Here is a 25,136-nt window from a genome sequence, read left to right as displayed (position 1 = left end):
ATTGTATGTAATTTGAGCCGGTTTAATTCCTCTTCCTTCAGTGGAGGAGATAGGGTTGGAGAGGAGGCAGTTCTTATCAGGTAGAGCCTTTCATACTTTTAAGACCTCTTGTATTTTTCCTTAGCAGTACTTATGACAATACTGATTAAGTGATTATTTGTGTAATTGTTTTATGAATATCTCTCTTGATAGACAAAACTCTATGTGTCCAGAAACCATGCTGCCATCCCTTGCACTCCAGGGTATAAACAAATAAATGGGGCTCATGGTGATCTTAGACTGGAACTCATTTTGTGTAAAAATTTATTTTCATATATTTGATGTTAATATTTAACCTGTGAAGATGTCATTGTGTAAACATGTTAATTATCGGCACAAAAGGTCCCCATCCACTAAGAGAGCATAACATGTAGGAGGCTGATTTAATTAGGAGAGCATCAAGGAGTCATTTGTCTTCTTTATTTTTTGGGCCTGAGGTCAGAGATTTTTGTCTGATTTGTCCATGGATTTATTTTTAACAGCAAGAACAGTGCCTGGCACAGAAATATATGTTGAAGCAATGAATTAATAAAAGTTAATGACACAGCTCAATAATAATAAACAACCTCATAAAAAATGGGCAAAAGGTTTGAACAGGTACGTCACTAAAAAAGATATGAGGTGGCAAATAAGTGCAGGAAAAGATGGTTAACATTGTTAGTCATTAGAAAAATATAAATTAAAACCACAATGAGATATTGCTACACACCTGTTAGAATGACTAAATTCCAAATAACTAGCATTAAATATCAAGTGCTGGTGAGGATGTGAGGCAACTAGAACTCTCATATGTTGCTGATGGGGCAGCACATTTGAAAATCAGTTTGTCAGTTTCTTATAAAGTTAAATGTATACTTAGCATATAACACAGCAACACCAGTCCTAGAAATTTACCCAAGAAAAATAAAACCATATGTCCACACACATACACACATAAAAACCTGCAGATGGATGTTTGTGAAGGCTTTATTCACAATTTCTAACAATCGGAAACAAACCAGATCGTCATTAACTGGTGAATATATAAATTGTGGCACATGCATACAATGGAATATTAGTCCCCAAAGGGAGCAATCTATGAATATAAGCAGTGACATAGATCAATAACAAATACATCATGCTAAAGTGAAAGAAGCCAAACTCAAAAGGCTATGTACTGTACGATTCTAGTCATATAACATTCCAGAAAGGCAAAACTATGGGACAGAAATCAGATAAATACAGATAAGTGTTCACCAAGGACTAGGGGTTGGAAAAAGAGAATTGACTACAAAGGAGGGGAACTTCTGGAATGCTGGAAATGTTCTATATCTTGATTATGACAGTGCTTACCATAACCTGTCAAAATTCGTAAGATTGTACACCAGGAAAGGGCGAATTTTACTGTATGTAAATGATACCTTAATAAGCCTGACTCAAAACCAAACAGAGTTCATGAGGCTTTTCTCTAGTAGCCCTTAAACAAGCTAATCCTTAGCTTGCTGCTTTGAGAATCGGGAATGAACCCATGCTGTACCAAGGGAACAAAGAAACTAGTGAGATTCACCTTGCTACTTATCATTCCTACTATTCTTATTCTTTACATGCTCACCCTGACACACTGGTAAGAAGGAGCTTCAAAATTCTTAATATCCTCAAAAAATGTAATGAAAAGAATATGTCTCAGGCTTGTAAGTTTCTTTTGTCTACGTCTTTATTTTTTTTATGTTATGTTCTATAGCAGAAGCCATTTATTAAGGGGTATCAGCCATTTAGCTAGAGTAAGACACAAAACTCTCAGTGCCCCAGTTGGGGCTAAGAAGGCAGCACATGCCTTGTTTTCTACCTCAAAGAGAATAAGAATAAGAGAATAAGAAGAGGGCATGGCTGCATTTTGTAAACTGTAAAGTGCTCAATAAAGACAGGTGATTTCATTGCCAAGTATTATTAACAAACCTGAATATAACAGACTTAGTTTCAGACATTGAAGAGCAACGTACGAACACCGCGTGGGTATGATGTGTAGGAAAGATGAACTTGACTTGCATCTATGTTTGGCCCCAGTGCCTTCTTGCCCAATAGAGAGAATTTGTGGCATTCAGCAGTTTTGTGCATAGCACTGGCAAGTGGCAAGAATTAAATTTGACAGAGTGGAGAGTGAGAAGTGATTCAATCCAAGGACTGGTATAGGCAAACGTTGTACTTAGAAGCTCTGAAGGAATGAATCTTCAGCAAGTTCTTCTTTTGTTTTTGTTTTTGCACAAACTTTAGTTTTTTTTTACGATGTGGGTTCTTTTGTTCTACATCTAGGTGATCATTGTAGCAAATGTGTTACGTCACCCATACCAAACCCTTCCTTCTGATATGTCATCTTCCAGTGTTTTCGCCACGCTGGTGTTCTGTACATTTATGTTTCATGCAACAGCCAGCTTTTATCCTTATATTGTCATGAACCCACTGATATCAGTGACAAAGTTTTAGCAACAGTCGTAACAGATTTCTCCTCTTTATATACATATACACAAAATTAGAATCTTGCTTCTTAGATTGCTAAATCATGTCTTGATGAGGTGCTCCATGTTTGAGCTCAACAAATATTTATTTGTGTGACTTTATTTGAGAACTTATTTCCAGGGTACTGCAGAATTAGAAAATGAATTCTACTAGCAATATGACCTTGGCCAGATCACTTAACATCTGTTTCCTTACTTTCAAAATGCAGGTGATGCTTTCAACTTCACTCTTGTCACCATGTTGTAAAAATCACAATAGCTTAGCAAAGCTTGCAGTCAACTCTGAAATTCTGCCCCAGTATAAGGCAGTTAGTATTATTAATGGCATTCTTCTCATTATTTTTACCACTCCCAGAAGAGGGTTCACTGATAAATTATTATGTTTCTCCAGGGAGAGTTACTCCGGGCCAGCTGACATCCTATATTCACCTCTTCAAGAACAATCTCAAAGCTCTAATGAATCACTGTGGACTCTTGCAGCTTGGGCTGGCCACTGTTCAAACTCTGAAACACCCGCAAACTGCCAAGTGGGACAACTTTCTGGCTTTTGAAAGGCTCCTTCTCCAGGTATGTTGGCTATGGGAGCTTCTTGGTATATTAATAATTAAAATTTTTGCTTCCAGGGTATTTTGCTATTTATTGTAGTCTTAGTAATAAGTCATATTGTTGACATATGCCCTATATCATATTCTCCTGTGCCCCTGAATTAAAATAGAAGCTTTCCCCATACTTTCTGGTGGTTTTTTTTTGACAGTGACATCTTTGGCTTCTCACTCGATACTAAGAATGTTGTTTGAGTATTTGACTAACCTTTGAAAACCTCTGTTCAATTTTATGCCATTTGGACCTTTCTTGATCTTCATGGCATCTTTATTCAGTCCCTGCTCCTTCTGTAGAATATTATTGCTAATTACATTTCTTCTGACGCTAACTAGTCTCTAATCCTTAAACAACATATATGGCATGTGGCTTAGTAAAAGATGAAAAGAGGCAAACTCTAGTTGTAGTTTTATGAAGAAATTTGTATGTGGGGTAGGACCTTTTCATGATCGAACTATTTTCATGGGAAACTTTTTTATAAAGCTATATTTTTTATAATTGTAAAGTATTTCAAAATTACATTAAATAACAAATATCTGTGTACTTTCCATATAGACTCACTATAACTTATTAGTCTTTAATATTTATTTTATACTTTTCTAAATTAGAGAAATAAATATAGAGATAAAGTTTAAACATCCCTCATACTATACTGTTTCCTGCTCTGATTTTCCTTTTTCCTTTCTCAGAAGTAATCACAAGCTCACTTCCTTGTTTTTATATTTTTATTAAATAAATATTAGTTAATATTTATTTTCCCATAAACAATACAGAATATTGTTATGAGCTTTACTTTTTATGTAGTCACCTATATAAACTATACACGTGCAAGTTGATGTGTATAGATCTAGTTCATTTGTTTAAACTCTACCGTAGTATTTGATAGTATGAGTATACAGTTTATTTATCCAGTCCATATTGATGTATATTTAGGTTGTTCCGTGTGTGTGTGTTTAGAAAGAATGTGATGAATATCCTGGAACATATCTTCTGGTACACCTGTGAAAGAGTTTCCCTAGGATATATACCTTGGAGAGGATTATTAGATTGTTGACTATGCAGATCGTTGAGTTTTCTAAATATCATCAAATAGATCACCAAAGAAATTCCACTAGTTGACCCTTCTGCCAAGAATGGATGACAGTTTGTTTTCCAGCACTCACTATTATCAAACTTAAACATTTTGTTTAGTGGGTTAATGCTATCTGGATGTATAAATTTGCAATTCTCTGACTACTTTGAAACTGATCATTTTTTATGGCACTTAATTATTGGCTATTTAATTTTGCCCTTCTGTCAGATGCTCATTCTTATACTTTGCACATTTTTGGTCTATTGGGTAACAGCAAAAACTGTTAAATATTCTGTTGTACTATAAAATACTTATCCAATAGTCATTTTTCTCTTTCTCATGTTGGCAGAACACCAGTTTTGTTCCAGAGTCTAGTCTTTCCCCACATGATTCAAGCAAATCCTAGTTGGTCTCAGACTAGATTGGTATTCTCATTTCTCCACCTAATGATTGGTTTAGCAGTTCTAGCCAAAGAGAGGCAAAGGGAAGTTTGCTGATGGTGTTTCTAGGAAAGTTTTCTTTTGCTCTTCTAGAAAGATACATAATAAAGAAACAAACTCCTTTCTGCCTCTGGATGTATGTTTGTGACACGTTGAACATTTTGTGGTAATGAGGGGAGCTTGCTGATATCCTCAGGAAGACAGAACAGAACCTAAATCCTTAATGGTGACTTTGAGCTTTATCTCAAGATATCTGGTTTTGTGAGATAATTCTTCTCATTGTTCAGGCCATTTTAACAATTGGTTTTCTGTTATCTGGAGCCAAAAGATATTCATCCTTTTCCCATTGATATATAATGTACTGAGATTTCATATAAAGCTGGGTGTATTTCCAGTTTGTAGTCTTGTCCAGTGTTCAGTTTATCCATCACAGAATTAATACCACAGCATTTTAAAATCAATATGCCTAGTTTTATGCTTTCTCTATAAAAGGGACTTACTAGATTTACTTGTAGATATTTAAAAGATTTCAGTGCCATTGTGAATTGAGTTTTTAAAATTTTCTAATTATTTACTGCTAGCATATAGTAATACTCTTGACTTTTGACTACAACCTGGCATTTGATATTTATATTTATTTTCTTTTATCTTTCTTTATTTATTTCTTTTTCTTTATTTCTTTTATCTTTGTTTATTTTCTTTTATCTTTTATTCATTGGTTCTCCTGGATTTCCAGTGTGGGCAATATCATCTATGAATAATGGCAATTTTGTTTCTTCCATTTTCTTTCTTAGTGCACTGAGTAGGCATACTAGGACACTGTTCAGAATAGGCATTTTCACCTTATTCCTGACTTTAAAAAAATGTTCTAAAATTTTACCATTAAATATTATGTTGCTGTGGTTTTGTTTTGTTTTGAATCAGCCAGGGAAGTTCCTTCCTAATCCTAATTTACTGAGTAGTTGTTCTTAATCATGCATGGATGTTGAATTTCATTTAATGCAAATTCTAAATTTTTTAAATAATATATAGTTTTTCTCCCTTAATTTGGTTAAACTTGGTCCTACTCACACACACACACACACACACACACACACACACACACACATGCGTGAAGCCTTAGATGGGGGCTGGTCACCAGAAAGACCAAGCCATCTTATATTTATAATTAATTTTTGGAATCCTGTTCCATATTAAACTGCCTCAGATGTGACCATGGCACTTGGTGTGGTTCTTTCCGCAACTGAAAAGGAATAAAAAGACTGGGAAAAGAAGTGAGCATTTAAAATACTAAAACCTTACTTTTATCATGATTGCTCATTACGCTGGCTAGCACTGTGTTTTCAGCGCTATTTTATTCCTCATAAGTTAGTGTTTTAGCATAGATGAACTTATAAACTAGCCATCATAATTGCTCTTTATTGATGGGCAAAATGCTTATTTTAATATTTAAGTATTTCCACTATTAGTGTATTAAGTCATAATATAAGCTGAGCTGTCCCTTTTACAGACTATTGTTTGAAGGTAGAACATTTGAGTTTATTTTGAGCATGAGGGCAACGTCTAGCTTTTTCTAAAGGGCTTGAAAGCCACTTAGACGCAAATCTCTGCCAGCGTTGAGTTTATTTTTTTTGGAGCCTCATTTCCACCACTCTATCAGGCCCCTATCGTTGGAAACTCAGTGTTGACTTTATGTCCTAAGTAATGTTATAGACAACTTTGGTTAAGAAAAAGAAATTTGTTTTGGAAATCTGTAATTAAACATAAGTCACTGAATTTCTTCTATGTACTTACTGCCAACTCTAGTTTCCATGGTTTCTGTGATTTAACGACTACTCAGCAACAGATCTGTGTACCAGTCATAAGACTTACGTTTGACTGAGGCTCCTAAAAATGACACAAAGATAATGTTATGTGCATAAAAGAGAAACTTTTTTGAGTATTGTTGGGAAAAATCTAACATTTATTGTCAGTGAATAGGTTTTTAAAAACCAAAGGAGAGGAAACATCTTCTTAGTGCCTTTTTCTCTCCTTTATCCCCAAGGTCCAACGTCGCAATCTGTGTTTTTGGCATTCAATACAGGTGTGCTAATTAACAAATAATTTTATTTCTGTTTCAAGTTTAAAATGTAGAAAAAAATACATCTAACCTTAGCATGGATAATTATTACCTTATTAATAAATCTATTCACTTTTAAAAGTATCTTTGCATTTTTTTAAATCAAAGTATGGATTTACTTAATTTGGTCGCAGCCTATGAAGACTTATTTTTATAATGTAACAAGAAAGTTTGATTTAGTTTCCTCATCTAAATAGAATAAAGTGCCTACCTCATAGAGTTATGGTCAGGACTGAAGGAGATTAGATACGTACATCACTAAGTATAGCGCTTTATGTATAGTAAGTGCTCAATAAATTGTAATTACTTCTTCTAGCTGAGCCAGAGATATTACAAATGTCAATGTATTTTATGTGAGTAATGCCTTTAATATATTCTCACCTGAATTTTTTTTAATTAAAATTTTTAAGGAAAATGAGACTGTGACTTAGAAAAATCTTACTCTGTTCATATTTAATGTTTGATCATGTTTAACGGTATTTTTCTTTAAATCTAGATTTAAATCCTATTGTTTCTACAATGTACAGCTGATGTTTTTATGCTAATTGTCACAAAGGAAAACTTTCATTGACCATAATATATCGTGGTTATAAACTGTTAGCAAACTATGTAGTAGAAGCAGCTGTATTTATACTTCCTAAAAAGTACAATTTATAAATATGTATGTATAATCCACCTCGTTATTTCTTTATGTAGCATTTACATTTCTAAATTAAAATATCCAACATGCAAAGTGATTTTTTAAATAAAATATAAATGAGTTATAAAGCCACTCAAGATAACCCAGGTAAATGTTGCTTTAGTTTTACATTTTATGCAATGAAAAGTAGGCAAACCATTTTATTAGTCGTCAAAGTACTTTTTAGTAGGTACAATCTGTTTTTTTAATGCTATACTAAATTTCAGAATATTGCTTCTCTAACAAATCAAGTCTGCCTAAACTAAATAATAGTATGTCTGCATGTCCTATAACAAACTGGTGGCTTTTACCTTCTCAGTCCTGTAGAACTTCTATTGGATCCCACGCCACATCACGGGGCTTGGGAGTGTACTGGCTCACTTTAGCTCTGTTCCTGATTTCACCAGCATCCTGGGAGGGTCTGTTTTATAATGATGTGTCATTTGCAAAAGTGCTGGCGATATTGCCTGAATCAAGATTGAGGCAAGAGGCAGAAAAAGATGAACCCCGAAATCAGACCTGAAAGTTGTTTATAGATGAGGGAAATTTCCCATGGGATTTTTTCTGAGAAGGAAAATTGAATAGCATGTTTAAAACAAAACTTCTTGTTTCTTTTATATTCTACTCTCAACACTTATGACACCAAATGTGCAGGGGTTTTTCCCATACCAACCAATTCTCCAACTCTCCAAACACCCACTGGGTGACTCTACAATTCAATTATGACACTAACTGCATTGAATCAGCACGGACTCCACAGGTTATGGACTCGGTCCCACGAGATTTACCTCCCCCGCTTCCCTACACACCAATTGCAAGCCTGTGCCTCTCATACTTTTGACAAACCGGCTATAAATTGGGGTTCCCACGGCCTCGTCCTCAGGCTTGACAGTTTGCTGTAATGGCTCACAAAACTCTGGGTAACATTTATTGAAGCTTACCAGCTTATTATAAAGGATATTACAAAGGATACAGATGAACAGTCAGGTGAAGAGGTACATAGAGTGAGGTCCAAAAGAGTTCCAAGTGCAGAACTTCTGTTTTCCTGGAATTGGGATGTGCCACCCTCCCAGCATGTGGATGTGTTTACCAACACAAAAGCTCCCTGAACCCTATACTTTAGGGATTTTGTGGAGGCTTTATCATGTAGGTATGCTTGATTGTTAACTCAGTGTCTAGCCCCTCTCCCCTCCCTGGAGGATAAGGGGTAAGGCTGTAACTCTCAATATTCTACTCATGACTTGGTCTTTCTGGTGACCCACCCTCATCCACAAGCTATCCAGGAAGCCGCCAAGAGTCACCTCATTAGAACAAAAGATGTTCCCATCACCCAAGAAACTCCAAGGGATTTAGGAGTTCTGTGTGCCAGGAAACCAGGTCAAAGACCAAATATTAGAACACTAGAACACTAGCACTCCTATTGCTCAGGAAATTACATGGGTTTTAGGAGCTGTGTGTCAGAAACTGAGGGGGAGCACGGGTGGAAGGCAGAGACCGCACATATATTTCTTATTATGTCACAGCGTTTTTCACAGTATTTCACCAAAATAGCTACAAAGGCAAGTTTTATAGAGGGATACCTTTCCGCCACTCCTGATTTCCATGGGGAGGGGTTTTCTTGTCATGCTTTGATTTCTCTCTTACCCTTCCTTCACTCCTCCTTCTCTTAGGGAGAGGGCTCTTTTATCTGGTTGGCCAATTTGGGATGATCAAATAGGCTCAACTGTTCCCTTCTCCCCTTGGGAGTGGCCCTGCTGTGGAGAGCACAGTGGTGCTCAGCTCTTTCAGGATCCGAATCTGCCTGTATGGGGTGGCAGTGACTTCTTTCTCCACCCTTCTGAATTTTTAGAGCAGGCTGACAGCAGGGGGCAGATGCTTTGCCCTGCTTCTTCCTGGGAGGGCTGCCCTGATCAGTGCCTGTTTCTGGAGCTCCATATGAGCCAGCCAACTTGGGTAACAGACCAAATATTCGACCACCCAGTCTGGCCTTTATCAATAATTAAAACGATATTTACACTCAGGCCTTTATTAAGCTCTGCTTTATTTCTCAACCTGTTCAGAACCATGATTGAGAAGAGGGGTGCTATTTTTTGGTTGCCCCATTGGAGAGCCCTACAGTATTCAGCAGTTGTTTTGAATGAACTGTCTTAGATATTTTTGGAGAAGGGTTAAATGGGGATTTAGCAGTTATCTCTTTGGACCTTTGTATTAAGCAGTTATACAAGGAGATGTGGGAGTCAGGGAGAGAGTAACATAGTACAGAAGAAAACTTTTGTTTTTGAAAATGAGCTGAAAATAGTGAAGGTCATTTTCTATTCTGAAAACAGAAGGAGCACTTAGGCTAGGAGAATACTACCATTTCTCATTGATTCTAAGATGTCCATTTTTTTCATATATCTGAAATTGGGATGCATCCTGAAATCAATGGCATTTCCTAGTTTAAGTGCAGTGTTTTTTATTTCTTGCTGAGAATACATAAAATAATGCCATGTGTTATAATCAATGATGTCTTAGAGTCAATGAAACGGGGTTTTGAAGTTAAGCGGATGAAAATTTCCCCTGACCTTGCGTCTGATGAGGTGTCTTCCTGACTGCTGTGTTGGCAAAGATATTGGGTTAAAACAGTGGCATTTGAGTGACAGCTTGCCTTCACTGGCCATGAGTTTGACAAAAGGTTTGCCACTTGGGGTATTCATCTCACTGTAGCGCCTTTCATAAGTTAAGGAGGGGATCTTTTTTTGACATAAGTTTGTGACCAGTGAAATATGCTGTGAATGCATCATGATTACTTAAGTGAGACCGAACTTTCCCCTAGTTTTCTCTAGGGCCAAGGAGTAGATGCTGTTGGGGGTATGCTCGTTGCTGGCTCTGTGAGTGGATTCCTGATAGGGCAGGAATATGTTGACTTAGCTTGGGTCCCTATAGTGAAATATAAGTTGTGTAATATTTTAAATATAAAAACAGTGCATTTAAATTCTTAAAAATTATGACTGATTATCTGAATTAAAATAAACCCATAATTAGTGTCTTAAAGCCATACAAATGCATATTTCATTGTTGCATTTGCTTATTTTTAACCTGTTTTGTATATAACTCATTTTGATTAAAAACATGTAAGACATTTTATTCCCAACTGCTAATAACTCATTTTAAACTAAAATTTAGTTATAACAGTATACCTGAAATTAGTTAACTTGAAGAAATTTGTACACCAAGATCCATTATTTAGAACAAGAAAAACAACTTCTGTATATAAAGGCAATACTGTCTGTCAACTTTTCTAGCCACTGGCTTTGTTTGTCCTCCTTTCTTTATAGATTGTTTCAGGTCCTCTTTTTTTGTGTGGTTTCGGAGTATTCCACATATTCTCAGCTGTTAAGTAATAACTTCAGTAATCCTGTTACAGATCTCCCCTTCGTGGACGTGCAGCAAGTGACCTCTCTCTTTCTTTCTCTCTCCCCTCCCCTCCTCTTACCCATCCCCCCTCCCCCCCATGCATAGCAGGCCTAAAGAAAGAAAGCTAGAGCTGAAGCAACTTTGATTCTGACAAATAGGGAAGCTTGGGGCTTTAACAATAGCCAGTGCCTCTTATTGGAATGTTGTCTTCCCAACTCTTTCATGGCTGGTCCAGATCAAAACTTACATACCGTCTCCTCATGGAAGTCTTCCCTGAGTAGCCTCTGCATTACTTGTTTTATATTTGCTTTTCATGTTACATACTCATTGTCTCCCCCTGCTAGATTACCAAACAGGTAAGACTAGGGACTTCATTGACCTAATTCACAAGTACGTCCCAGAACATAGAATCTTCATTTTCACATTTGTGGTAAGTAGTAGGCTGAACTGCCTGCCCAGGGGAATTTAAAAGATTTGTTATAAACATGGAGTTTACTTGCCACAGATTGGTACCTGCAATCTATTCATTGATCCATGTGAGTGGTTTACCAATCGAAACGAGGTTCTTGTTGTGGCCTTTAGGGCAGAGGCTTCTTAACGTTCTCACCACCTCTTCTCACCTTTTTACATAGCACATGGCCGCCCGCAGTAGTGACTATGCTTCCCAGTTTCCCTTACAGCTAGTTATGAGCAGGTTCTGGTGAAGGAGACACGAGTAGAAGTGACATAGGCCACTTTCAGGCTATGCGCTAAAAGGATAAGTACGTGCCTTTCCTTTTTCCCTTTCTGTGGACTGACATGCAGCCAGGATGGTAACAGCGGGAGTGGCCAATTTGAATTATGAGAGGGAGATATGCATTGAAGACATTTCAACAAAAAAATGGAAGAACCATAGTTGGTTCGCTGAAAACGGTGTAAACATCACACCAGCCCTGGACCACCTACCTGGTCTTTATGTGAGTGAGAAATATATTCTTATCTTGTTTAACCCTCTGTAATTTTGAATCTTTGTGATAGCAACCAAGCATTCTAATTAACATGGTCATCTTTTACCGCAGTTTTCATCACAGAAGTTTGTGCTGTGAGCCTTGTAATTTTGATCATTTTATAATCTCCCCGGGAAACGATCAAAATAATGGGTTGTCTTGATGTATGTGCTCTTAAACATCACTAGATTCTGGGATATTTGGAAATAGTGCATGAGACTTAGTTTATTTTAATGCAACACTAAATTATTAGAGTTTTTAATTTTTCCAAGAAATTTATGGGGAAAAGTCCCAGATGAAGGATATTTAGAATTAAAAAGATGTGAGTAGCTTAACACAGTGGTCCACCAGGGGCTCATGCAATTAGACTCTTTTATTAATTCAAAAGACCTCAATTCCCTTTTTTCCTCACAATTCAGAATACCAGGGGAGACACTGTCTCATCTATAAATAGAATAAGCTTTACTAATTCTCAGAAATATAACTTATCTCTTTAGTTTCTTTCTTCAGGACAGCCTCTGCCCTCTAGTTCTTTGCCAAGAGAGGCGTCACTTCCAAATGGTAGAGGAAACGACTTTTTTCAAAAGAAAATGTTTTCCTTTCCATGTAATAACAATCTATTGAGCACAGGCTACCTGCTGGACAGTGAAATTACAAGACCGAAACATACATGGTTTTTTGGATGTACATACAGTTTATTTTGTAATATGGATTATATATCAGTACATTAGTACCATTTGTGCCACTTTCCAGGGATACACGATCAAGTAGGATTCTCCAGGATGGTCTGAGTACCTAAGTACTGTATTTATAGTATTGCTCTGTGAGAAAAATGAGTCCTAGCTTCTCATCAACCCAATTGCAAATACATTTCTTGAATTGCTGCTGCAGACTCGAGGACTACATAGCAGAGGTGGACAAGTTATGGACCTGACCACGGTCCTACTTCTGGTAAGTGTCAGAGGCAGGTTAAAACTCAGATCTGTCTTATCCTGAAGCCGTACCCTTCACTACTATGTATTGCTGAAAGATTTGTCCTGAGGCAAAGCATCAAAATGACTGTTGACCACTTTCTTCTCATACTCCACTCATACCTGTTCTCAGGCACTAGGGTAAAAATGTTTGCAAAACACAGTACAGTCCACATAACCCATTAATGCAAATTTCAATTTATATGCATTTAAACCAATAGCTTTCTTTATGAGGACTGTATTCATTAAAATACTTTTCCCGCTAATTAGTTTTTTCTTGCTAGATCTATAAATTTGGTATCCCTGTTAGTTTTTTGTCATGAGTTTTACTCCTCTGCAAGCCTTTTATTGAAACCTGATGAGACATATTTCTCCATGAGAATGTATCATCTCAATGTCACTTTTCTCCTGCAGAAGATTTTATTTTAATGTTGTTCTTCTCCCCAGCACAGTATTGTATTTTTGAATAATAAAAGAGAAAGACAAATGGAAAATAGAAAAAAAAAAACAGCCCTGAACTTCTTGTTGCTTTGCCCAGGGAGGGCACGTTGCCAGGGTTTTAGAGTTAGGTGAATTTGTGCCAAGCATCTGATTAGAAAGTGAGAGTCGAATATATAGGCTAAGTAGACGATTGCTTTTAAACTGGGCTTGCCTGAGAAGCAATGATATCATATGTTATTCCAGCTGGAAGCCAGAGTCAGTAATCAGGCAGAGTTAAGTTCAAGGCTAACAATTTTGGTTCTTCAAGTCTTGTGAGTCTACCAAAAAAGTTTCAAATACAGACTTCATGCCAGTGGCTGAAGGCATATCTGGGTGGGTCTTCATGTTGTGAAAAACAAGAAGGGTATGAACATTCTGGTTTGCTTGACCAAAAGGGAAATAATAATGGTTTGTTCTTCTTTGCGCTGACTGAATCTTCTGTCCTGGACCACTCCCTCTAATTGTTTATCCTATGTTGGTCACCCCAACTGTTGCTGGGATTCGTTTTTTTCTGTTTTAAACATCTGGGTTCCTAAAACTGAAAGGAAATAACACTGTCTAGCTGATGTGTTTTTGTTTGTTTTTTTTAGTGTTAGCCTTGGAGAAACCAAGTCTTGCTTATGCCCATTTATTCACAGGATGTCTTAGGTTGTGTCATTAATGGCAGGTCTCTCTGAGGGAAGTGTAGGCCTTGGCAGGCTGATTAGCTGAAGGACCTGAGCACTTCTCTTCAGACTGAAGGATCCTGAGGGTCGTAGAGGTTAGCTTGACATTAGTGGGTACCTGACACTAGACAGTAGGCTTAAGCCTGGGTGTGGAATCCTCCACTTTGTGGAATCCTCCATTTTCTGTTTTTGACCACTCTCAAAGGCCTACATAGGATGAACTATTTATTGAGGTTTTTCCCTTTTTTCCCCCTTACCAGAGGCTGCTAATCTTCAAAAGTAGAAGAAATCTTTGTTCAGGATCTCAGGTTTATTTCTGTTGATGGACACTGCGCATCTGGCCAAGCCTGGCTTCCCCGAGCACCTTGTGTGAATGTCTGTGCCTCAGTGTCCCCCTCTGTTACTCCCGTCTTTACTTCTGAGTTAGGGCCCCAAAGCAGCAGTGAAATGGTGCTGAATGGAAGCCGATCAGTCTGTCTGTCTCTTTTTCTCCAGAATGTGTTGATACTGGAAGTGATGAATGTTGAATGATCCAAGTTTCATAAAGACAGACATTCTTTAGCAGAAGTGATATGTGACATTCCTTTTTCCTCTCTTTACACAGTGTTTCCCAGTAGAGGCAGTACTAGCTTATAACTTGCAGAGTAATGTCGGGTCATTTTAGAGAGATTATGGAAATACTTCTAGAGTAATTTGTCATGTCATATCTGTGCAGAAAGAAAATCCACAGCTGAGCAATTACATATTGTTGTACCAAATGTTTTTAATAGGAATCTTCACTAGCACACTATGCAGGAAAACATCTTAATTTTTTAATCTCCTCATTATGAGTTCTTTAAAAAAAAAAAGTAGCAAATGAGCAAAACGGAATTGCCAAAAAGCCTATTCCAGTGGAAAATATGTGTTAAAAATTGATTACCATCTGCCACATGGAGCTTTTTCTATTATTATCCACTTACACGATTAAAAGAAATCTTTATTGTGGTTTGACGAGAGTACAAAAGATTCCTCTTTTTCTTAGTCCATGTAGAGTTGATATAATCTCTTTTGCTGAGTTTGGTTTTATTTAGTGTTGCTATTTTGTTTGATATATTAGTAACTGTTTGAAGTTTGTTTCCCTTGCAACATTTTGGATTTATAATTTTTAAATAGAAAAAATTAGGAAATGAAACTGGAAATTTTGGGGTTTGGAATTTCTGATTACTAATTCTCACTGAAAAATGTAAAATTTTTCTTATTCTATCTTGTTGAATACATAATACCCATACTTTTTTACTTTATATTCTTTAATATTGGTAGAAAACCATTATGAAATATAAAAACATTATAAAATGTATACAGTAGCATACATCAAGGCATTTTGGGAGGAGAAGGGAGGTAATTATTTGAAACTTTAATATATATGTAATATTTTATTTTATTTATTTTATTTTTTATTTTTTTATATATATGTAATATTTTAGTTTATTTTTTTAGGTAACTTTCGTTTGATGGATGTTTTGTTTGTAGAGATTTTTTTTAAAGATCATAGTCTAAATGAGAAAAAATAATAAAAAGCATATTAGCATTAATCCCATAAACATAACTCTTTAAAGGCAAACTGCCTATTTAAATATGATAAATATACTAACCAAGGCATATGTCATCAGCACTCTCCTCTACTGACCAGAATAGTTCCTAATGCACCCACTTGATTTAAATTCTCCTTATGAATAATTCATATGTTGATTGGAAAAAGGACTAATTCAGTTTGTTTCTGCTAAGCATAACAAAAGAATAGAGAAAAAGAAAAGGAAAAATATAGACCAAAGTTTGAAAGCAAAGACATTTCACTTTTGTAGGAGTGTTAATGAAATGATCTCCAAATGGAGATGATTTCTTATGTAGCCAGAATGCAAAATCCATCCATCCAACCAACAAATGTTTAGTGAGCACCTACTAGATACCAGACACCATTTTTTGGCACTGACGCTGCATTAGTAAACAAGGAAAACAACGTCTCTGCTACTGTGGAGCTTACATCAAATCATACACTAAGTAGAGACAAGCAATAAACAGTTAATAATAAGGACTGCAGTCAGCACAAATTTTGAGCATCTGTTGGGTGTGAAGCATTCTATTACATGTTTGTTTTTTTTAATTAAAATTTATTGGGGTAATAATTGTTAGTAAAGTTACATAGATTTCAGGTGTACAATTCTGTAATACATCACCTATATATCACGTTGTGTGTTCACCACCCAGAGTCAGTTCTCCTTCCATCACCATATATTTGATCCCCTTTACCCTCATCTACCACCCCTTATACTACCCCTTATACTAAACTAAACTAATTGTCTGTGTCTGTGTCTGTAACCACTAAACTATTGTCTGTCTATGAATTTTTGTTTCATTTGTTTGTCTTGTTCTTTTGTTGTTTTCAGTTTTATATACCACTATCAGTGAAATCGTATGGTTCTTGACTTCTGTCTGACTTATTTCGCTCAGCATAATAATCTCAAGATCCATCCATGTTGTCACAAATGTTCCTATATCATCTTTTCTTATTGCTGAATAGTATTCCATTGTGTATATATACCACAACTTCTTTATCCATTCATCTATCGAAGGACATTTTGGTTGTTTCCATGTCTTGGCCACCGTAAACAAAGCTGCAATGAACATTGGAGCACGTGTGTCTTTATGGATAAATGTTTTCAAATTTTTGGGGTAGATACCCAGGGGAGGGATTGCTGGGTCATATGGTAATTCTATTTGTAATTTTTTGAGGAACCTCCACACTGCCTTCCATAGCTGCTGCACCAATCTACATTCACACTAACAGTGTATGAGGGTTCCTTTTTCTCCACAGCTTCTCTAACACTTATTATTTGTCTTGTTGATGAGAGCCATTCTAACTGGTGTGGGGTGATATCTCATCGTGGTTTTTATTTGCATTTCTCTGTTGATTAGTGATGTTGAACATCTTTTCATATGTCTATTGGCCATTTGTATGTCTTCTTTGGAGAAATGTCTATTCAGGTCCTCTGCCCATTTTTAATTTGATTGTTTTTGTTGTTGTTGTTGTTGTTGAGTTGTATGAGTTCCTTATATATTTCAGATATTAGCCCCTTATTGGAGGCATTGTTTGCAAATTCTTCTCCTATTTGGTTGGTTGTCCTTTTATTTTGTCAATGGTTTCTTTTGCTGTGCAAAAGCTTTTTAGTTTGATATAATCCCATTGATTTATTTTACCTTTTACTCCCCTTGCCTTTGGAGTCAAGTTCATAAAATGCTCTTTCAACCCAAGGTACATAAGCTTAGTACCTAGGTTTTCTTCTATGCAGTTTATTGTTTCAGGTCTTATGTTTAGGTCTTTGATTAATTTTGAGTTAATTTTGGTACATGGTGACAGATAGCAGTTCAGTTTCATTCTTTTGCACTTGACTTTCCAATTCTCCCAGCACCATTTATTGAAGTCTTTTCTCCATGCATGGTTTTGGCTTCTTTGTTGAAAGTTCTCTGTCCATATTTATGTGGGTTTATTTCTAGGTTCTCAATTCTATTCCATTGGTCTATGTGTCTGTTTTTCTGCCAATACCATGCTGTTTTGATTATTGTTGCCCTGTAGTACAAGCTGAAGTCAGGAAGTGTGATACCTCTAGCATTGTTCTTTTTCTTACAATAGGATTGCTTTGGCTATTCAGGGTCTTTTGTGGTTCCATACAAATCTGATGATTTCTTGTTCTATTTCTTTTAAAAATGCCATTGGGATTTTTGATGGGGATTGCATTAAATCTGTATGTTGCTCTGGGTAATATGGCCATTTTAACTATGTTGATTCTTCCAGTCTATGAACACAGAATATCTTTCCATTTCTTTGTGTCTTCTTCAATTTCTTTTAAAAATGTCTTATCGTTTCAGTATATAAGTCTTTCACATTCTTGGTTAAGTTTATTCCTAGGTATTTTATTCTTTTTGTTGCAATTGCAAGAGGAATTGTTTTTTTACTTTCTTTTTTTGAGATATCACTGTTAGTACATAGGAATGCTATGGACTTTTGTACATTGGTTTTGTAGCCAGCAACTTTACTGTATTCGTTTATTGTTTCTAAAAGCTTTTTGGTGGAGTCTTTAGGCTTTCTATATAAAGTATCATGTCACCTGCAAAGAGTGACAATTTAACTTCTTCATCCCCAATTTGGATGCCTTTTATTTCTTTCTCTTGCCTGATTGCTCTGGCAAGGACTTCCAACACTGTTGCAAAGCAGAGGTAATAGGGGATCGCCCTGTTGTGTTCCTGAATGTAGAGCAAAGGGCTTCAGTTTTTCACCATTAATTATGATAGTAGCTGAGGGTTTGTCATATATGGCCTTTATTATGTTGAGGTATTTTCCTTATATACCTATTTTATTAAGTGTTTTAGTCATAAATGGATGTTGTATCTTGTCAAAGATACAAGCTTTTTCTGCATCAATTGATATAATCATATGGTTTTTGTGCTTTATTTTGTTTATGTGATGTATCACATTGATGGATTTGCGGATGTCGAACTATCTTTGTGCCCCGGGGATGAACCCCACTTAGTCATGATGAATAATCTTTTTAATGCATTGTTGTATTCTATTTGCTAGAATTTTGTTTAGGATCTTTGCATCAGTATTCATCAGAGATATTGGTCTGTAGTTTTCTTTTTTTGTGTTGTCCTTACCAGGTTTTGGTATCAGGGTAATGTTGGCCTCATAAAATGAGTTAGGGAGTATTGTCTCTTCTTCAATTTTTTGAAAGCGTTTGAGTAGGACAGGTATTAGATCCTCTTTGAAAGTTTGATAGAATTCACTAATGAAGCCATCTGGTCCCAGACTTTAGCTTTTGGGAAGGTTTCCGAAGACTGATTCAATTTCCTTACTGTTGATTGGTGTATTTAGATTTTTCAATACTTAGTGATTCAGCCTAGGAAGGCTATATGTTTCCAAGAACATGTCTATTTCTTCTAGGTTATTGAATTTGGTGGCGTATAATCCTTCATAGTATTCTTGGATGACCCTTTGTATTTCTGTGGCATCTGTGGTAACTTCCCCTCTGTCATTTCTGATTTTATTTGTGTCTTTTTTTTATCTTAGTGAGTCTAGCCAAGGGTTTGTCAATTTTATTAATCTTTTCAAAGAACCAGCTCTTTGTTGCATTAATTTTTCCTATTGTCTTTTTGTTCTCTATTTCATTTAGTTCTGCTCTGATTTTTATTATTTTCTTCCTTCTGCTGACTTGGGATTTCATTTGTTCTTCTTTTTCTAGTTCTTTAAGGTGTAACATGAGGTTATTTATCTGGGATTTTTCTTCTTTCTTGAGATAGGCATGTAATGACATAAATTTTCCTTTTAAAACTGCTTTCACTGCATCCCAAATATTTTGGTAGGATGTATTTTTATTCTCATTTGTTTCTATGTATCTTTTGATCGTTCCTCTTATTTCTTCTTTGACCCAGTTCTTTAAAAGTATGTTATTTAAGCTCCACATATTGATGGTTTTTCTTGCTTTCCTTTTGCATTTGATATCCAATTTCAAAGCCTTGTGATCAGAGAATATTCTTGGGATGATTTCAATCTTCTTAATTTTGCTGAGACTAGTTTTATGTCCCAATATATGGTCTATCCTTGAGAATGTTCCATGTACACTAGAAAAGAATGTATAGTCTGATGTTGTAGAATGAAGTGCTCTATAAATGTGAATTCTATCCATTTCATCTAATGTGTCATTTAGTGCTGCTATTTCTTCATTTATTTTCTGTTTGGATGATCTTTCCATAGCTGTCAATGATGTATTTAGGTACCCTACTATAATTGTGTTTTGGTCAATCTCTCCCTTTAGTTCTGTTAGTAGTTGCTTGTAGGCAACATATGGTTGGGTTTTATTTTTTGATCCAATCTGCTACTCTGTGCCTTTATATTGGTGAGTTCAGTCCATTAACATTTAGGGTGATTATTGATATATGAGAATTTTCTATCATTCTATCTCTGGTTTTCTGGTAGGATGTTGTCTCCATTGTTTCTTTGCATTTTTGTTGCTGTCTGTTATTTCACTGTGGTGGTATTCTATGGTTTTTCCCTCTATTTCTTATTCAGTTTTGGATTATTTTTGAGTGGTTACCATTAAGTTTATGTAAAAAAAAGTGTCATATTGAGAATATTCCATTTTCTTCAGTATGCTTACTTTCTCCATTCCCTTGTGCCAGTTCAGACCTTTACTCTCACCCTTTTTATGTTTTTGGTGTTGCAAATTCTCCTTGTTTATGCTGTGAGTTGATTTTTGCACTGCACTAGCAAGTTGTCTTTTTCTTCTTTTTTCTAATTTTTTTTTTCCTCTTCATTACCCTGTGTGTTATGTTTAAGTGTATAGTGTCCTATTTGGTATGGAGGCTGCTATTTCCTGCTTCTGTCTGTTTGTAATACTACTCATGGTTTTGTATTCTTTTGATTTTTTGTTTCAAGTCAAATAGCCTCCTTTAGTATTTCTTGTAGTGCAGGTCGTGTGTTATAAAATTTCCTCAGCTTCTATATGTCTGGAAAAGTCTTTATCCTCCTTCATATCTAAATGATATCTTTGCTGGATATATTATTCTTGGCTCATAATTTCTCTCTTTCAATAGTTTGAATATTTGAGTCCACTCCCTCCTGGCTTGTAAAGTTTCTGCTGAAGAATCTGATGATAATTTAATGGGCTTTCCTTTGTAGGTTACCGTCTTCTTTTCCTTGGCTGCCTTGAGAATTCTTTCTTTGTCGTTGATTTTTGACAGCTTCAATACAATGTGCCTTGGTGAAGTCCTGTTGGGATTGAGGTAATTAGGTGTTCTGTTTGCTTCTTGGATTCAAGGATCCAGTTGTTTCCACAAATTTGGGAAGTTCTCGTCTACTATTTGTTTGAATGTAGTCTTTTCAAACAAAGTTCTTGTCTACTATTTGTTTGAATGTAGTCTTTGTCCCCTTCTCCCTTTCTTCTCCTTCTAGTATGCCCATTATTCTTATATTTGAATAATATAATACTTGAAATAATAATACTTTCTGATGCAGTCAGAAAATTCTTGTAGAGTTCTTTCATTTCTTTTAAGTATCAAGTCTCTCTCTTCTTTTATGTTTGTCATTTCCAGATTTCTGTTTTCAATGTCACTGATTCTTTCCTCTATCTGGTCAACTCTACTATCTAAGCTGGCGATTTCATTCTTCATTTCTTTTATTGAGTTCTTAATCTGCAGAAATTCTGTTTGGTTCTTTTTAAAAACTGCCAATCTCTTTGGTAAAATTTTCATTTTGTTTTCTGATTGTGTTTCTGAGTTCATTAAAGTGACTGTCTGTGTTTTCTTGCATCTCGTTGAGTTTTTTTCAGAACTGCAATCTTGAATTCTCTGTCATTTAAGTCATATATTTCCACGTCTTTAAGTTCATTTTCTGGAGACTTTTCACTTTCTTTCTGAGCTGTCTTATTACTTTGGTTATTCATGGTAATTAATGAATTACTGTTTCTCTTCCTAGGCATCTATAGGAGTGGCTTCTACAACAGGTTGATAGGAAGAGGTCTTTCTTTTGTTTTCCAGTAGGTGTTGGTAGAATGTTTTATTTTCTCTCTGATTGCAGCCTTTTATTCTCTCTCATGCTGTAGTGTTATATTTTCTCTGCACTGTCCCAGCTTCTCACACAGTGGGGGGATTCCCTGGAAGGTGGGCTTCCCCTCTGTGAACAGTTCACCTGGGTCATAGGGCACCACCTCTGTGGGGGCATGTGGAGAGCTTCTGAAGTTCCAAAGCTCTTCCTGCTCCAGTTTCAGAGCCTGTGTGTTTCAGCGGCTCTGTTTACTTCTGCAGGGATCCACCCAGATTGATGGGAGCAGGGGTGGAGTGGCTTGTGAGAGGTGGCCCAGAGCAATGGAGGCGACCACCACCACAGGCAGTCCTGCTTGCACAGCTCCCTCCCCTTTGCCAGTACTAGTTGGGCTGTGAGTCCATGGCTGCGGGCTGCAGTTCTCTGAACTGCTAATATTCTGTTCTTTTGATCTGACACTGCTACTGTTCAGCTTCTATCACTGGGCACATGCAGGTGGGGAGAGCTCTGGGAGGGTGGCTAGTCTTAGTGCCGAAGGCTTCCATTCTCTGCTCGGCAGTGAGGGCTTAAACCACCATTTTCACCCTTCTTCCCTCAGTCTTTGCTCTGAGGTCTCTGCTTTGAGCATTGGGTTCAGCCCCATTATATGCTGATGCCTGAGGCAGGACTGTGGGCCATAATCTGAGCACTGATAATCTGAATTTGTCCCTCATCCATGACTGTGGAGCTCTGAGCTCCAGTCTGCTCCTGCGTCCATGGGGCACGTGTCTCTGCAGTTCTCCCTTCCCTCCTCCCCCACTCACCAAATTTGCCTACCTTTAGATAATTTCAGTAGTGCACCTCTTAGTCTTGCCTGTCTGCTGTGCAGGAAGTCCATTGTGGAATTATAATTGTTCAATTTGTGGTAAATTCTAGGGGAGATTTCAAGAGGCTCACCTCATGCCACCATTTTTATGACACCATCAGTTCCCTATTAGATGTTAATAAGAGTTTTTTAAAAACTGATTTTCAATTGATAAAGGATATATGTCTTAACACTAATGGTTTCTTTTTTACTATGCCATAGCACCGAATACACGCATCCATAACACATACGTTATCACTTGTACGTGACTCAGTTATTTGTGTCCATCTTCTTTTGCCACAACTATGTCAATACTGACAGACCAGCATCTTATAACTTACTTATCCATGCCTCCCTTCACTTGGAATATGCCTGCCATGTAAGAGGCATACCGAACATATTGGTGCAATGAATGTGTGTTTTTTTACAGTTAGTGAGACATTTTCATGTGATACTATCTCAAATTGACCTTCGGGTGTATAATCCTTGGTGTATAAAAAGAGAGGTAATTTCATGATTGAAGCAACATAAAATGAAGGAGTTTAAGTGACAACTTATGGTCAGACAGAATTTGTGTTTTTATGCACAGGTGAGAGAATCATGGGTCATAGCCAAACTTTCTTTCAGAACTCTAATTTGACCTAAAATTTTCATTGTTTTTTGTGGTGAAAGGTCATAGAGGAGGAGGGTGCAGGAGATTGTTTCTATAACTTGGTCAAATCTTGTCCAAAACTTTCTTTTGCCAAACCACTCCCACTTTCACCTTTCACTTTGAGATATCTTTCTGAAGTTTTTACAAGATGTTTATACTGAACTTGTAAGATGATTGTTTCTCACTACCACCTCATCTACCATCACTGAGCTCTTGCTAAGTGCTGGGAACCAGGCTGAAGTGCTTTCACATGCATTATCTTATTCAAACCTTACAATCCCGGGGACTATTGTACAGATGAGGAAACAGACTCTTCAAGAAGTTAACTGTCTGCCTAAGGTTACCTATAAGTTATGAAGCGGATTATATCCTGGCTCTGCCTGACCACAAAACCTGTGCTCTCAACATTTACGCTAAGTGTAGCGTAAAAGCTTGAAAAGCTTATTTGAAAATAGAAGTTAAGTAAATGTCATTGTCAAGTTACATATCTATTAATAGGATGGAAAGTGCAGCTCTGCCTATTTATAAGAAAATCTTCTGTACATCAATTTACCAGGAAATACAAATTCAGGCTCATGATTTTGTTATTTTTTGCAGAAGTGATTCTTTGTTTTTGCTTGATGAATAAATAACACACGTTGGAATTTTCTCAAGGAGCAAGCCCCTCCAGTATATCAAATTCATTTTATTTACCACTTTTCAGTCACATATTATGAATGATGAGTAATGCATATAGGAATATGCATATAGTGATCTCCAAAGGTTGGATGTTCTAGTGCCGTGAGGTTTTATCCAAACAACAAACACAGTTTTTGAGTTCTTGCAAAGACTTTATATTATTGTTTGCATTCACTTCAGAAATCTCAGCCCTGTTTGTAAGTACCAACTGTAGGTTCTTATTGTTGGGAATTACTTTAGCAGTGATCTTTGTAAGAATCCCTTCTATCTCAAATCTTCTCTATAGACAACTTGTGTCTATAGATTGTATTTCCGGATTTAAGACCTAAATTTTTTTTCTAAACATTGTACACACAGACAAATTTTACTGTTAGCTTTGAGGAACAGCATAATCAAGTCAATGAACTATTTGCTTTTTTTAACCTCTTAATTTAAAAATTCATATTGGCATGTCTCATATACAATGCTCTTTTCTCAAAGTGTACCTAATATTGTCATCTTTACATGGCTGAAATTACAACTGGTGCATTTTTATACAAAATTATTGAGTGGTGATAGGAAGGATTTTATTATAGAAGAACAGGGGATGCTCAATAAAGAAGCCAGAAGAGGCGCTCACCCACACCAGCCATCTTCCATTCTGTAAACCACATGCTCCATCTTCTTCCTCAGGAATTCAAAATGGTAAAAAGGAGTAAGAAGATTCAGGACATCCTTAACAGCTAGGAGATTTCTCAAATGTACCTCCATTGGGACTTTCTTCTTTCAATTTGGGGTAAATAACCCATAGAAAAAAACTGTAATCACCTGACAACTGTGCAGGGAGTGTTAAAAATAATTTTGTTAGTGATAGAAAGGTTTTTGTAGATTGATTGGTTTCAGGTGGTAGAAGGGACTGTTTCAATGAGATACTTAGCTACAGTGATCTCAGTGTGCAAATCTGAGTATTCCATTGTGTTCTGTATCTTTGCAAGTGCTCTTTTCTTTCACTGGATCACTTTCTCCGCCTATCCAGAATGCCTTTCCTCATCCTTCAAGTCCAAATTAGCTGCCTTCCATGGGTGCTTCCCATCATTTTGCACTGATCATCCTGTCTTTTTATTGTCTAATTTATTTGTATTTCCTCAGCCCTCCAAAGGTAGGGATCATGTGTGTTTTGTTTACTGCTGTTTTTCCACCTGGTACATAATAGGTGTTCAATAAAAAAATTCCTCTGTACTTATGAATTTAATGCAATGTCAGAATTCCAGTGAATGATTTTTTTAAGAATTTATGTTATTGGGGATGGCCGGTTAGCTCAGTTGGTTAGAGTGTGGTACTAATAACACCAGGGTTGCCGGTTGGATCCCCACATGGGCCACTGTGAGCTGCGAGCCTCCTTAAAAAAGAAAGAATTTATGCTATTCTAAAAACTAGCCATTAAAAACCTGAAAAACAAGAATGTTGAGTGACT

At 36.5% G+C, this 25,136-nt stretch overlaps 1 protein-coding gene across 2 annotated transcripts in view; it reads left to right on the top strand.

Annotated features, from left to right (window-relative positions):
• The window catches only part of SCFD2 (sec1 family domain containing 2), a 369,475-nt gene that overhangs the window by 48,518 nt on the left and 295,821 nt on the right, over window positions 1-25,136 (top strand). For both annotated transcript variants that reach the window (XM_081060497.1, XM_081060496.1), the window contains exon 4: window positions 2,923-3,098. In XM_081060497.1, coding sequence (XP_080916623.1) covers window positions 2,923-3,098 — 176 coding nt within the window. The remainder of the gene's footprint in view (window positions 1-2,922; window positions 3,099-25,136) is intronic.

The sequence above is a fragment of the Rhinolophus hipposideros genome, assembly GCF_964194185.1.
Source record: "Rhinolophus hipposideros genome assembly, chromosome: 1".
In the NCBI taxonomy this organism is placed as follows: Eukaryota; Metazoa; Chordata; class Mammalia; order Chiroptera; family Rhinolophidae; genus Rhinolophus; species Rhinolophus hipposideros.
Note: the sequence above shows the minus strand (reverse complement) of the source record. Positions and strands in the feature narration are given on the sequence as shown.